Here is a 13,537-nt window from a genome sequence, read left to right as displayed (position 1 = left end):
GGAGTATACAGATGAATGTCCATTTTGTATCTGTGTATTCAAAGTGGTTAGGATAGATATATAGTTGCATTCTCTTAATGAATAGAATGATTTGTTCTTATGGTGTTTGTGAATAGGATCTCAAGTCCGCATCTTGTACAGCAATTAACCAATAAGAAGAATATATGCAGTGTGTTATTTGTTGAAACTGTACTTCCGATTTGATTTGAAACTCTCATTACTATCTGTTTCTCAATAAAATTATGGAAATAAAATAAAAATAAAAAAGAATGAAGTTTAACTTTGTAAACATAGCAAGCATACTTTTATTTGAACAAGTGTAATTATTTAAGTATGAAAAGAATGAGTTGATGTTGACAACTTAATTGTACAACCTTTTTTATGATTTCAGTTGAGCTGTGTTCCTGGCCCTTGTCCAACTTCAGATGATTTGAAATATACTATGACTCGCTTAGCAGTGGATGGAGCTGATATTTACATTGTGGAGCATGGATGCGCTACAAATATTAAGGTAAACATTTGTCTTTTTTGTGGCTAGTATAATTAATACTTACCCAGTGTAATTCTTTTTCCTTTTACTAAACTAAAATCTGCATTTTGGAATACAACAGGTAATTATAGTTTCTTAGTCATAGACTACCACAAAAGTTTAGAAGGCAGCTTCTCTTGTACTCATTGATGTTCTTTTCCAGTATTATGTTTTTAAGTATTTTCACCAGTTTTGTAGTATAATTAATTTTTTTAACATTGTTGTAAGGCAGGGATATAAAGGAGCCGGTTGTCTTTATGTTACTATTGTAAAAAAGTAGTATTTTTAAAATTAAATAGCTTTAGACTTTATTTGTTTATATTTTCTGTTTGGCTCCTAGAAACTTTTTTTTTTTTTTTTTTTCCACTGTTACTTATGGACGTCTTTCAAAATAAATCCATTCTTTAATTTCATTAGTTATTACCCATCTAAGTTTTCATCTTGTTTCTTTTTGTATTTTGGGGGTATTTTGATCTTTTCTTTGAGTGTCTACATTTATTCTATTATTGCATTTATCATTCCTGTTTCTCTGTCACAATTTCATTGCTTCTCTCTTTTCTTGTCCATTTCTTTTTTGTTGTTGTTCTGTTGTCTCTCATTCTATTTGAAATGGTTACTTATTCTGTAATTTATGCTCAAAATATAGAAATGACAAGTCTTGTTTTATTTTCTTCATTCAACTTTAGATGGGCACAATTCGTATTGCAAACTGTAATCTCCACAATCAGTCAGTTGGGGAAGGAATAAGTGCTGCAATTCAGGATTTTCAAGTGAGACTATATATTGAGCAATTAAATAATTGCAGAGTTGGACTTCAGCCTGCAGTGCTACGGAGGGCCTACTGGCTTGAAGCTGGGTCAGCCAACTTAGGACTTATTACTGTTGATATTGCTTTAGCTGCTGATCATCATTCTAAACATGAAGCACAAAGATGTTTCTTGGAAATTCATGATGCCAGAACTAAGAGGTAAGTGAAAATTTTAAGGTAGTCTTAGTTTCAGATGAAAATACTAGATAATTATAAAGGACATTGTTTTGTTAGGAATGCAGTAAGCTTGCGTAGACAAGCACAGGGACCCAAGTTTGATCTTGGGCACTACATGCCGCTCTAGCCCCAATCTAGGGCATGATGAGGTGGCCCCCAAGACCAGGCATTGTGGTGCACACCTTATCCCAGCATGGTGAGGCTGAAAACAGGATCACTATGAGTCCGAGCTATGTAGTGAGACCCTGTAACAACCAAAAAAAAAAAAAAAAAAATCCTTAAATAAAGGCTTATGATTATGCTACTGTTTCTCAGTGAATATTTAGGGACCTGATATTTAAGTAAATATATGTCCTATCTCTGGTAATGATGTGGTTGCTGGAAATAACATTATTTTCTGTATCCATACTGTGTCAACAGAGATAGAAGTTGAAATCATTGGTTCCCAAATAACATTCCATAAAGCACTATCATTTCTTTTACACCTTGACCCTTTACTTCCAATTCTAAGTTACCAAAGCCTCTTAGTGAATCACTTATTTTATGAATGACATCATGGCTTTTTAAGTCCTCATACCCCCCATTATATACTCAATGCATAATTTAGTTAAAAATATATAAAGAAATAATGGAAAATAATGACCATAACCCCATCATACAGAATTTTGTGCTACTTCAAACCATGATTTTGTTATTTATACCTGAAAACTTCCTGTATTTATATTTTTAGATTCTGTGTTTAACTTTTATTCTAATCATTTTCCCATATAATTGAAAATTTCACAAAGATTCTCTTATACAAATAATACACAAACAGAAAGAGATATATGCTGGTCAGCAACTGCCCTTGTATTAAATGTTTAAATTGTTTCTAAATTTCCCATTATAAGTAATAGTAACAAACAATTTTGCATAGTAATTATATGATATGGTATTATATATGGCATACTGTGGTATTTCTTTATTTTATGTTTATATCCAAGATAATATTTTTCTGTGTTTTTGTTCTTTTAACTTTTTATGACTTTCCTGTTACCTCTACATGCATTTATTTATTGGAGGCTTCGTATTTTTCTTTCCAGACTCCTAAATTGCACCACTTCTGTGATCACCATTGCTGAACTTTGTAGTTCCAAAAAAAAAGCAAATAGCACTTCCATTTTCATATTTTTTTTGTCATAATACTTGAATTTATTTTTATCCTATGTGTGGGGTATTCATCTGAATTAGGAGATACAGATTTTTTTTTGGAAGTAATTATTTTATAAATGTACAATGAAATATATTTATAATTAATACATAATCTTTTATGAAAATTGTATTTCATCTGTTTATTTTCTCAAAATAACTTGAGGACTCTCAGTTCTTTTTAAACTTCTTGAGATTTTTTATTGCAATTGTGTTAATCTTTTAAATTAAGACATCTTATAAATCTGAATGTGAAAATTCATGCATACAGAATGTTTTTTGAAAGAACTTGGGTGACAGTGCCTTAGGGTTCAGTCCCTAACAATGCCAAAGAAGAAAGAGAACTTATTGCAGGAAGCCAGTTAGTGTCAACAGAAGTCCTGTCCTGTTTAGGGTAGATGACAGGGGAAGGTTTCAGTGAAGTTAAGGAACTGACTCCCTGGTGAGTTATTTTCCAGTTGCTCATTTAGGTTGGTTTCTGTGTTTTATTTTTTATCAAGAACTATGAAGAGTATAGACTCTTTCATTCTACTTAGAAGCTGCAACGGTCAATATACAATTTCTATGTTTCTCTGTAGATTTAATTAAAAAGTAGAAAACTTTTTAGACTGTTTACTATTCCTTTAAAACTACATTGTTTGATTTTGTACTTGCTGCTCTTTGAATGCTTTTAAAAAATATACGCTATATTATTCTTCCATTTCACTGTGAAAACACTGATTTTAAATTTTATTTTTTATTTGAAAAGCAAAAAGAGGGACTGGGGACATAGCTCAATAGAATAAGTGCCTCCCTGTCAAGTGTAAGGTCCTGAGTTCAATCCCCAGTTCCGCAAAAAAAAAAAAAAAAGTGAAAAGCAAAAAGATTAAAAAGACATCCCATATTAGAAATGAACTTTTGTGTTTATATTTACTTTTATTTTTTAAAACAGAAATTAGCTTGTATTTAATTAGTTTCCAAAAATTTTTTATTTCTTACTGAGAATTTTTTTTATGCTGCTGTTTTGTTTTATTTTGCATTCTGTTTAGGTTGTGGTTTTTGTGGCCAGATGATACACTGAAGAATAAGAGGTGTAGAAACAAGTGTGGGTGTCTTGGTGGCTGCAGATTCTTTGGTGGCATAGCAACTGGCCTAGATTTCTTCAAACTTGAAGAGTTGACACCTTCCAGTAGTTCTGCATTTTCAAGCACGAGTACGGAGTCTGATATGTGTTATGGTCAGTCTCTGCTACAGCCTGGAGAATGGATTATTACTAAAGAAATCCCTAGAATTACAGATGGTAATAAAATGTATTATTTTGTGTCTTGTGCTAATCTTTCATCATTATGTATCCTATGCCTGAGAGAAGTTCAGTGTTACTTCTTCAAGTTAATTTTTAAGTAGTGCTTTTGAAACAGTTTAGTATAATCCATGTTTATTTTCCAGGTAACTTAACTAAAGCCAGATAAGAATAGCAATTTTTTAGTTACTGAGAGCCAAAATGGGTCTACTGTTCAGATTTGCTTTTGTTGACATAGGTAACTTTCCTCAAAAAGCTTCTAAATACTTCTTTTTTTAATTTTTTATGTATTTTAATACAGGGTCTATAGGGTCTCAGTACAGATTGGACTTGTAGTGATCCTCCTGTGTTCGGCCTTCCAAGTACTAAGATTACAGGTACACACCACCTTGCCCAGTCTCAGTTACAGTCTCAGCATACCCAGGGAGTGGGGCCGGCACAGCTTGTGGAGTCAGGGAATGAAAGCTGGATCCCTGCGCTAGTCTAAGCAGGTGCTTTAGTCTACTGAGCTATCTGGCTGGCCCTATTTCTTTATATTTTATTTTCCTATAACTCAGCTTCCAGAGATATACTTAGGCTTAACTAAATTGCAAAGATTTCTTCTAAGATTTTGGAAGTGCCTTTTCTTTGGCTTTCATAATTATGCATTTTTACATTTTAAGTGTAATATTTACTACCTGAGTTGCCATGCTATAGATATACATGTAGAAAAGTCTTCAGTAGATTTTAAAAAACAGACACACAATAAAGAAAGTATAAAATGAAAAGTTTATCAGATTGATTTTCCATATGGGGAAACTTTCAGGGAGGAGAGCTGGACTATATATGCTGAATACCTATTTTAATAATTTTTTACAAAACAGTAATACATAAACACATACAGTACATGTTATTTTAAGGTCTTTTTACCTCAGCAGTTTGCCAGTGTAACATCCGATTATTTTAGAGACAGAGTCTTTTTTTTTTTCCTTGGCGGAACCGGGGATTGAACTCAGACCCTTGAGCTTGCCAGGGAAGCACTTATTCTACTGAGCCATCTCCCTGGCAACATCAGATTATTTTATAAGATCAGAAAATAACTCAGACTCCTTGTCATCTTGTGGATAAAATCATGCAAATAAGACATGCTGTCTTCTTATAACTGTTAGGTTTTTTGGTGTGGCAGAGAAGCAGAAGTGAAAGAAAGGGAGGAGGCCTTTATTGCCATTGAGGAGGACAAGGAGAGGATCTGAGGGAGATGAGGGGAGCCTCATACCTGAGACAGGAAGGCTGAGATTTTGTGGACTTTGCTATGGGCAGAGTTTGAGGGGCAGGTCCAGTGACATGTAAGGAATTGATTGGAGGCTCCCTTGTGTGCATGGAAAAGGTATCCAGGACTGGAGTGGAGGAGAAAGAGGAAGTGGTCATTGGGAGGATAAGCTGTTGTTTTGGGGTTTCAGCCATGTTGTATCAGGGCCATGATAAGTTAGCAGTTTGTACTCAGGTTGGAACCTGTCAATAACCTTACTTTCTTACACTTGAATATAATTCACTTTTAAAGATTTATGCTGGCATTTCTCATTTAATCCTCAGGATCTCATGGGTTCTTATAGGAAAGAATAGGAAGGAAACAGGCTTATCACTAGGACTGAACTGCACAAATGTTTCTGTTCTTTCTCTTATATTACAGCTGGCACTAATTATAAAGACTGCTTGATTTTTCTAATCAGTAGATCAAAACTTAAGCATCACAGACTCAGGAAAGACTATGTGCAGGGAAATTACACATGTTGTGAGAGGGGAAAAATAGTAATTTTCTTTTCCCACAAAGAACAGCTGATTAGAATTCTTATAATGTTTAATGGGAAGTACTCTGGCCCTTCCAGTGATTTGCTCAGTACTCAGTTGTAGATGATAAATTGCTATGGATATCTTGTTCAGAGGAGATAGGGATAAAGTCCTTCTTTTGTACCTTGAGTTTGGTTTTTGAGTTGTCCAGGAGTCAAGTGTGTCAATATAGTGAGGGTCATGCTACTAGAATCAAGGATACATTCAGTTCCTTTCACATAGAAGTGAATCAGATGCATGTTTCTTTTGACTTTTGTTGTTCTGTTTTTACATTTTTGGTAAGTGAAAATAGATTGAGTCTATTTTCATTATTCTTAAGTCTTACCTCTTGCATTTCATCTAGAGCTGCTTTTTGTTCACAGTGTATATTTTCTTCTAGCAGGTTACTGTTTTTTGAATATTGCAAGGATGGCTGGAGAAGAGAAGTTGAGCAGTTAAGTTGTTGTTGTTTGTTTTGCTGGAGACAGTTATTGAATTCACCTTTTGCCCCTCTCCCACTGACGAAATACACTATTGCACTCTTTAGGAAACTTCAAAAGAGTAATGCTCCACTCTGGCTATGAAATTAGTTATCCACCCACAAAACAGTTTATTGATTGCTTCTGAGTTTGGGTTGTTATTGTAGGTGTTGGAAGTGTGTCGGTAAATGAAAAATGAGACAATTCCTACTTCTGTTGTGCTTCTACAGCAAATAAAGCAAAATGTTTAAATCTGAGAGAAAGAGATATGACATACTTGCCATTATTCTTGAAAGCTTTCTGTAAGTTTGAATTTTGTGTATATCCTGGAGATTTAACCTATGGCCTTGTTCATACTAGGTACATGCTTTACCACTGAGCTGTTCCAAGCCCTGAAATGTCATAAATATATTACCACATGAAATTAAGATTTGTGTACTGTTCATAAACTTATTATACTTAAAATCAAAGTATTTTAAGTTGTGGTATTCTCTGTGGAAGTATTTCTTTTGTGAAAATATTTATGTTCACTTAACCAACTTTTTGTTTGGTTAGGTAACCTGGGTATGAAGAGGAAAGAATGGGAAAACAAATCAGTGGGAGTAGAAGTAGAAAGAAAAACTCAGCACCTTAGTCTTCAAGTACCATTACGATCCCACAGTTCATCCTCTTCCTCAGAAGAAAATAGTAGTTCTAGTGCTGTGCAACCTTTATTGGCAGGTGAAAAGGAAAGCCCCTCTTCTGCTGCCGATGACCGTGTCATTCAGAAAGAGTTCTTGCATGGTACAAAGAGAGACGATGGCCAAGGAAGGTCAGTAATTCAGATAGATTTAGAAACTTAGAATAGGATTGCTATTGCTTCAGATGTGGCAAGAAAAACTTTGCTCTCTACTCCTTCACTTTAGAAGGAGTATCTTTTTTTTGTATATTTGCACATATTCTAAAATGTCATTGTGTCTTTTGAATAAAATGAGAGATATTTTTATTGTTGATATTAGGAAAATACAAAAATGAAAATGAATGTTTCTTATTATATCACCATTTGGAATGAATTATTGTTAACATTCAATTACTGTCCTTTTAGTGTGGTGAGTACTTCTTGATCCTCTTGTCTGTATCTTAATAATTGGCTGATCCCTTCTTCTGAAGCATGTTTGCCTGTTGGTTTCATAACACATTTCAAAATTTCCTCCCACCTCCCTGGCTGTTCTGTCTCGCTCTCCACTGCCATGCCCTTCAGCTTTCCCTTCTTTCTTTCACCTTCTGTTACAACCTATGATTTTAAAGTGTTGCTATGCTTCTAGTCTCAATTTTATACCCTTTTTGCCATTTTATACTATTTTCCTAGTTATCTGGCTAATATTTTAAAAGTTCCAGCCAAGCTTAATATTTTTATTTGAATATTTCATAAAGACTTCAAAGTCAACATATAAAAATATATCTTTTTCCTATTACTCTGACATTTTTCTGTCTCAGTAAATGGCACTACTACATCAGCTGCTAAAATCAGAAATTATAAGGTTGTCTATGATGTCTTTCTTTCAGTCAGTCTCCTTTAAGCAGAGGCTTTTCTTATATTTTGTTGGACAAGCTCTTAGAAGATACCAAAAAAACCCAACCAACCAACCAAACAAAAGATCCTTATACACGCACTTGCATCCATAGATTACTGATAAGATTGCACCCTGGATTACTTTAAAAATATATTGTGTTTGAGGTACTTTAAATAGTTAGCAACCTGGGATATGAACATATAATATGTGATTTTGCTCTTTTGATGGATATTATAATAGAATTTTAGAATTTATTTTTAAAATTACTAAAAAGTTTATAGATCTTAAATTATACTATTTACTGAAAATACTAATAACTTTGTTTTCTGTTTCAGTGTTCCTACAGAAATGTCAGGAACTAGTCCTGTATCTCCTAATACTCAGGATAAATCAGTAGGCCAGTCTCCTCTTAGATCTCCTTTGAAGCGACAAGCCTCTGTATGTTCTACTCGACTTGGAAGTACTAAAAGTCTTACTGCTGCTTTTTATGGGGACAAACAGCCTGTTACAGTTGGAGTCCAGTTTAGTAGTGATGTCTCTCGAAGTGATGAGAATGTACTAGACTCACCAAAGCAGAGGAGAAGCTTTGGTTCATTCCCATATACACCATCAGCAGACTCCAATTCATTTCATCAGTATCGATCAATGGATTCCAGCATGTCAATGGCTGATAGCGAAGCCTACTTTTCTGCAGCTGAGGAATTTGAGCCCATTAGCAGTGATGAGGGTCCTGGAACTTACCCTGGTAGGAAGAAGAAAAAGAAGCAAACACAGCAGATTGACTACAGTAGAGGTTCCATATATCATAGTGTAGAAGGACCGCTTACTGGCCATGGAGAAAACATTCCTGATCCCCGAACTCTGCCATTCAAAACCCATCCTTCCCAGGCTTCATTTGTTTCTGCATTAGGTGGAGAAGATGAGGTTATAGAACATCTGTATATTGTAGAAGGTGAGAAAACAGTAGAGAGTGAACAGATCACTTCTCAGCAACCTGTGATGAATTGTTATCAGACTTACCTTACTCAGTTCCAGGTAATTAATTGGTCAGTTAAACATCCAACCAACAAAAGAACCTCTAAGTCCTCATTGCATCGTCCTCTTGATCTGGATACACCCACCAGTGAAGAAAGTTCATCATCCTTTGAGCAGCTTTCTGTTCCAACATTTAAGGTATAAACCAAATCATTAACTTCCACTGACATATTTATTTAGAAAAAGTAGATATTTTTCTATTTCTTAATTTTTTAAGTAGTATATGTATAGTAGATTTTTAAGTTGTTTTCAAAACTATTCGGTCATTTCAGGTACTTTTTAAAAATACACTTTCTGATACATCTGCTTCACATACCAGTCAGGATTATTGATGTTAGGTCTAGGGTTATTGATGAATCATTTAAATCCTTTTAAATGTAAGCAAATTAAATTGAGGAAAGGTGACTATATTCTAGTATATTAATATGCAGTCTGTGTCTATAATATGTAGTCTGTATCTACTCAGATTAGGATCAAGTCTATGTGAAAAAAAAATATATATATACATACACATACACATACATATATACATATACACACACACACATATATTTTTTCTTATATTTAGGACAGGGTCTGTAGCATCTAAGGGTCTCACTGCGTAGATTGGACTCATAGTGATTCTCCTATTTTCAACCTCCCAAAGTGCTGGGATTACAGGAACATGCCACCATGCCGAATCTCAATCACGGTCTCAGTGCACACCGCAGGTGCGGCATAGCAGGGCATGCTGGGGATCGAACCCTGGCCACTGTACTTTGCCCAAGCAGGTGCTTTAGTCCGCTGAGCTATTAGGCTGGCCCTATATTTTCTGTCTTAAAAGATTTTAGAATTAGTTCTAATAATTGATATTCTTTCTAATCTGTAACTAATAATAGAAAAATCCAGCTTTACTCACTTGACATTGGAATTTTTTTAGAATGTAGTATGAATTGTATCACTGGTTGTTTGTGTATTTTATAAGTGATTTTTAAGAAAACTTGAAGATACCTGAAAATAAATTTAGTGATACTAGTCAACATGAAAACTATATTTTTAAAATAACAATTTATAAGACAATTTTTATGATATTAAAGACTAAAATTAAGTATATAAAATCTTCAGGAGCTAATTATTTTCTTGAAGTATCAATTTTAATTTGTTCTGTCATTCTTAGATTAATTATGTACTGGTCTGTAGGAGGCTTTGATGTATACTGGCGGGGGAAATAGATATGGAGCTTATACCTTATAGGTAGGAGACAGTAATTAAGTGGTTTCAAATTGAGAGGCATCTTATGTAGATAATGAAAGATAGTGGAATAGAAACTAATGTGGGTAGAGCGCCTTAGATTATGTTGATAGGGAAAAATCTATCGGAAGAGGTTTTTAAACTTAACCTAAAAAGCCAAAAATGAGGAATTGAGAATGGGAGTACCTTGGGAGACTGCATTGAAAGCTTGGGAGGAGAAGGGACCTACAGTGAGAAAGAGATCATTGAGCAGAGAGAAGTAGCAAGTAGACACATAAACAAGGGTAAGGTTATTCAGGATTTACAGACTGTGACACTAATTTTTAGTGGCATTGGAAAACGCTTGAGCTCTTTAAGGAACTGGGATGCGAACTATGGAAACATTATCATGGAGTTGTCCTTACAGAGATATATAGGCATTTGAGTAATATGTTTTAAAATAAGAAACATTAGTGACAGATGCAAAGTTTTGGTTTAAGTTTCTGCCTATTTCTTGTATAAGATAAAATTCTCAAGCTAAGATTTCAGATGTTCTCTTAATTTCATGTAGAGACATGCTGGTATATGAATTCTCAGTATAGAAGTGAATTGTACTTGCTATATACAATAATAACTCAGAGGATAAAACTATTTCCATATTTTAAGAAATAGTTTTTTTCTTTTAAATATTTCTATTTTGTGTTTCTATTTTCCATATTTCAAGAAGTAGTTTTATGAGGTAGTCAAATCTCTGGAGAATATCAGCCAAGGAATTCATGTCTTTAGGCAGCTTTAAACGTATATCACAGGAGATAGTAAAATGTCCTTCATTAGATATAAATGAATGACTAAGCATTTCTAAGGGTTTAGTTTGGCTAGGTAGGCTCATATGTCATTTTATTTTTATGAATATCAAATACAAGTTTAGCTTTTCCTACAATTTAGTGTTTGTTAACTTTAATTATGCTGTGAAAAGACTAATTTTTGCTCCCACAAATTCTAGAAGAAAGACATTTGAAATACTTGCTTTATTTTTAGTCTTGTACTCTCATTGCTTAACCCTCATGGTTTTACAGTCATTTATTTGAATAAAGAGAAAATGAAATCACCAATGACATATTTTCTGTGATTTTTCTTAATTTGTATGCTAAACATTTATCCTGACAATGTCAAAATTATATTAACAAGGTAATTTTGATATTCACAAAGACCTGTTGAGAGCATAAAAATAAAGAATTAAAATTATAGACTAATATTTTATATTATTTCAGGTTATAAAACAGGGGCTTACAGCTAATTCATTACTAGACAGAGGGATGCAGTTTTCAGGATCAACTTCAAAGTAAGTCAAAATTGTGTACTTTTAAAGTTTAAAGTCAGTTTATTCTAATTACCTTAGAATATTGACTTTGTTTTAAGGCTAACTCGTACCAAATAATTTAGTGCTTTGTCTTTGATGGCTTTGACTACATAAGCAGTAAGTAGCATTTCTAATAAAAATATTATGAAAACCATAACTTGACAAATCAAATTTTGAGATACATAAGAATTTAACATTGTATTTTTGTTATTTTCAAAAGGGTCCATAAAGTAAACATGTCAAAAAAAGTGTTCTCTCATTTCATGTATTATCTCTCTTTCATCAGTTTATATTTTGGTACCTACCTCTCTCTGAAAAGTATTTGGGACATGAAATATCAAGTCCAATTCTATGAAATTTTTCACTGAAATAACTTCAGTTAAATGTTCACTAATCTTAAGAAAGTTCGGCTTTTATACTTGTTCATGATAATTATAACATAAGATTTACCTTTTATATTATGTAGTACCCCATACACTCCTTTGGAAAGGAAGATCGTTGACAACACAGATGATGAGACTTTCACAGAAGAATGGGCTCTAGACCAGCCGGTTACTCAGACCAGGACTACAGCCATAGTTGAAGTAAAAGGAACCGTTGATATTATACTGACTCCACTGGTGGCTGAAGCTTTGGACAGGTAATAATGTTTATCAGTACTTTATAAAACAATGTGTGATAGGGTCGGTTCATTTGATAAATATTCCTAGAGAAAATTGGTGATGATATCTACTTTGAGTAAAAACGTTTAGCAAGGTCCATGTCTCAGTTTTTCAACCTCAATAATTATTTTGCAATATTACAATAATTGTATTGCAATATATTTTCTAGTTTTTTTACAAGAGGGTTAGTAAGCATAAAATAATTAAGTACTCAGGGACTAACTTTCATATTCTCACTATATAGTTAACAAAGGGTTAAAGAGAAATAGTAGTAGATATTGTGTCCTGCATGATGCCAGTAGTTTATCGAGGAAGACAAACCAAGTGTAAATAAAAACAGAATGAAACACAATGAAAAGCAAAGTTGTGCGAAAAACACTAAATGCTGTAGGGGTTCAGTGGGGACCAATTTAATGAAAATTTTTCTTTAATTGAAAAGGTACATAGTTTTCTCTGATAGCTTAAAAGATTGAACAGAGTGAAGAGACAACTTACAGAAGGGGAGTAAATGTTTATAAGTTATATATCTGAGAAAAAGTTAATACCTAGGATATACAAGGAACTTAACCCAACAGAAAAAAAATTAAAAAAATAACCCAACAGATAAATGAACAATAGGCTTGGTTTGCTGGTGCATGCCTGTAATCCCAGCATTGGGGAAGCTGATGCAGAATTATAGCTGCAAGTTCAAGGCCAACCTAGACTATAAATTGAGTTAAAGACCTACCTGAACTGCATAGTGAAACCCTATCTCAAAAAGACAAAAAACATGAACAGTAGACCTAAATAGATTTTTTTTTAAAAAAAAAAAAAAAAAGATATACAACTGACAAACAGGTATATGAAAAATTATCAATATAATTTTTTAAAATGTATTTAGTACATGGTCTACAGGGTCTCATTACACAGATCAGACTCATAGTGATATTCCAATTTTCAGCCTCCCAAGTGCTAGGATTATAGGCACACGCCACCATGCCCAGTCTCAATCGCTGTCTCAGCACGCCCCGGGGTTGGGTCTGGCACGGCATGCCAGGAATGGAACCCCAGTCCCTACTTCTGTCTAAGCAGGCTCAACATCACTAGTCATCAGAGAAATACAGATCAGAATCCACAGTGAGATGTTACCTTAGCCAAATAAGAATGGCTATTGTCTAAAAGACAAAAGATAGCATGTGCTGACAGAAGAAAAGGGGATTCATGTGCACTGTTGGTGGGCATATTAGTACACTATTTATGGAAAATAGTATGGAGGTTTCTTAAAAACATAGAAGATAATGAAATTAGAATGTTAAAGAAATGCCTTTACTCCCATGTTTCTGGCAGCATTATTCATGATAGCCAAGAAAAGCAAATAACCTGAGTATCCATCAGATGATGAATGGGTAAAGAAAATGTGATACATGTACACAAAGGAATACTCTCTTTTTTTTTTTTTTTTTTTTGTGACAG

At 33.8% G+C, this 13,537-nt stretch overlaps 1 protein-coding gene across 1 annotated transcript in view; it reads left to right on the top strand.

Annotated features, from left to right (window-relative positions):
* Positions 1 to 13,537, top strand: part of Kiaa1109 (KIAA1109 ortholog) — a 231,795-nt gene that overhangs the window by 97,446 nt on the left and 120,812 nt on the right. Inside the window, exons 24-30 of the mRNA XM_004646167.2 lie at positions 392 to 511; positions 1,216 to 1,496; positions 3,731 to 3,981; positions 6,822 to 7,077; positions 8,155 to 8,992; positions 11,335 to 11,405; positions 11,890 to 12,063. Coding sequence (XP_004646224.1) covers positions 392 to 511; positions 1,216 to 1,496; positions 3,731 to 3,981; positions 6,822 to 7,077; positions 8,155 to 8,992; positions 11,335 to 11,405; positions 11,890 to 12,063 — 1,991 coding nt within the window. The remainder of the gene's footprint in view (positions 1 to 391; positions 512 to 1,215; positions 1,497 to 3,730; positions 3,982 to 6,821; positions 7,078 to 8,154; positions 8,993 to 11,334; positions 11,406 to 11,889; positions 12,064 to 13,537) is intronic.

Source organism: Octodon degus, unplaced genomic scaffold, assembly GCF_000260255.1.
Source record: "Octodon degus isolate 3935 unplaced genomic scaffold, OctDeg1.0 scaffold00256, whole genome shotgun sequence".
In the NCBI taxonomy this organism is placed as follows: Eukaryota; Metazoa; Chordata; class Mammalia; order Rodentia; family Octodontidae; genus Octodon; species Octodon degus.
Note: the sequence above shows the minus strand (reverse complement) of the source record. Positions and strands in the feature narration are given on the sequence as shown.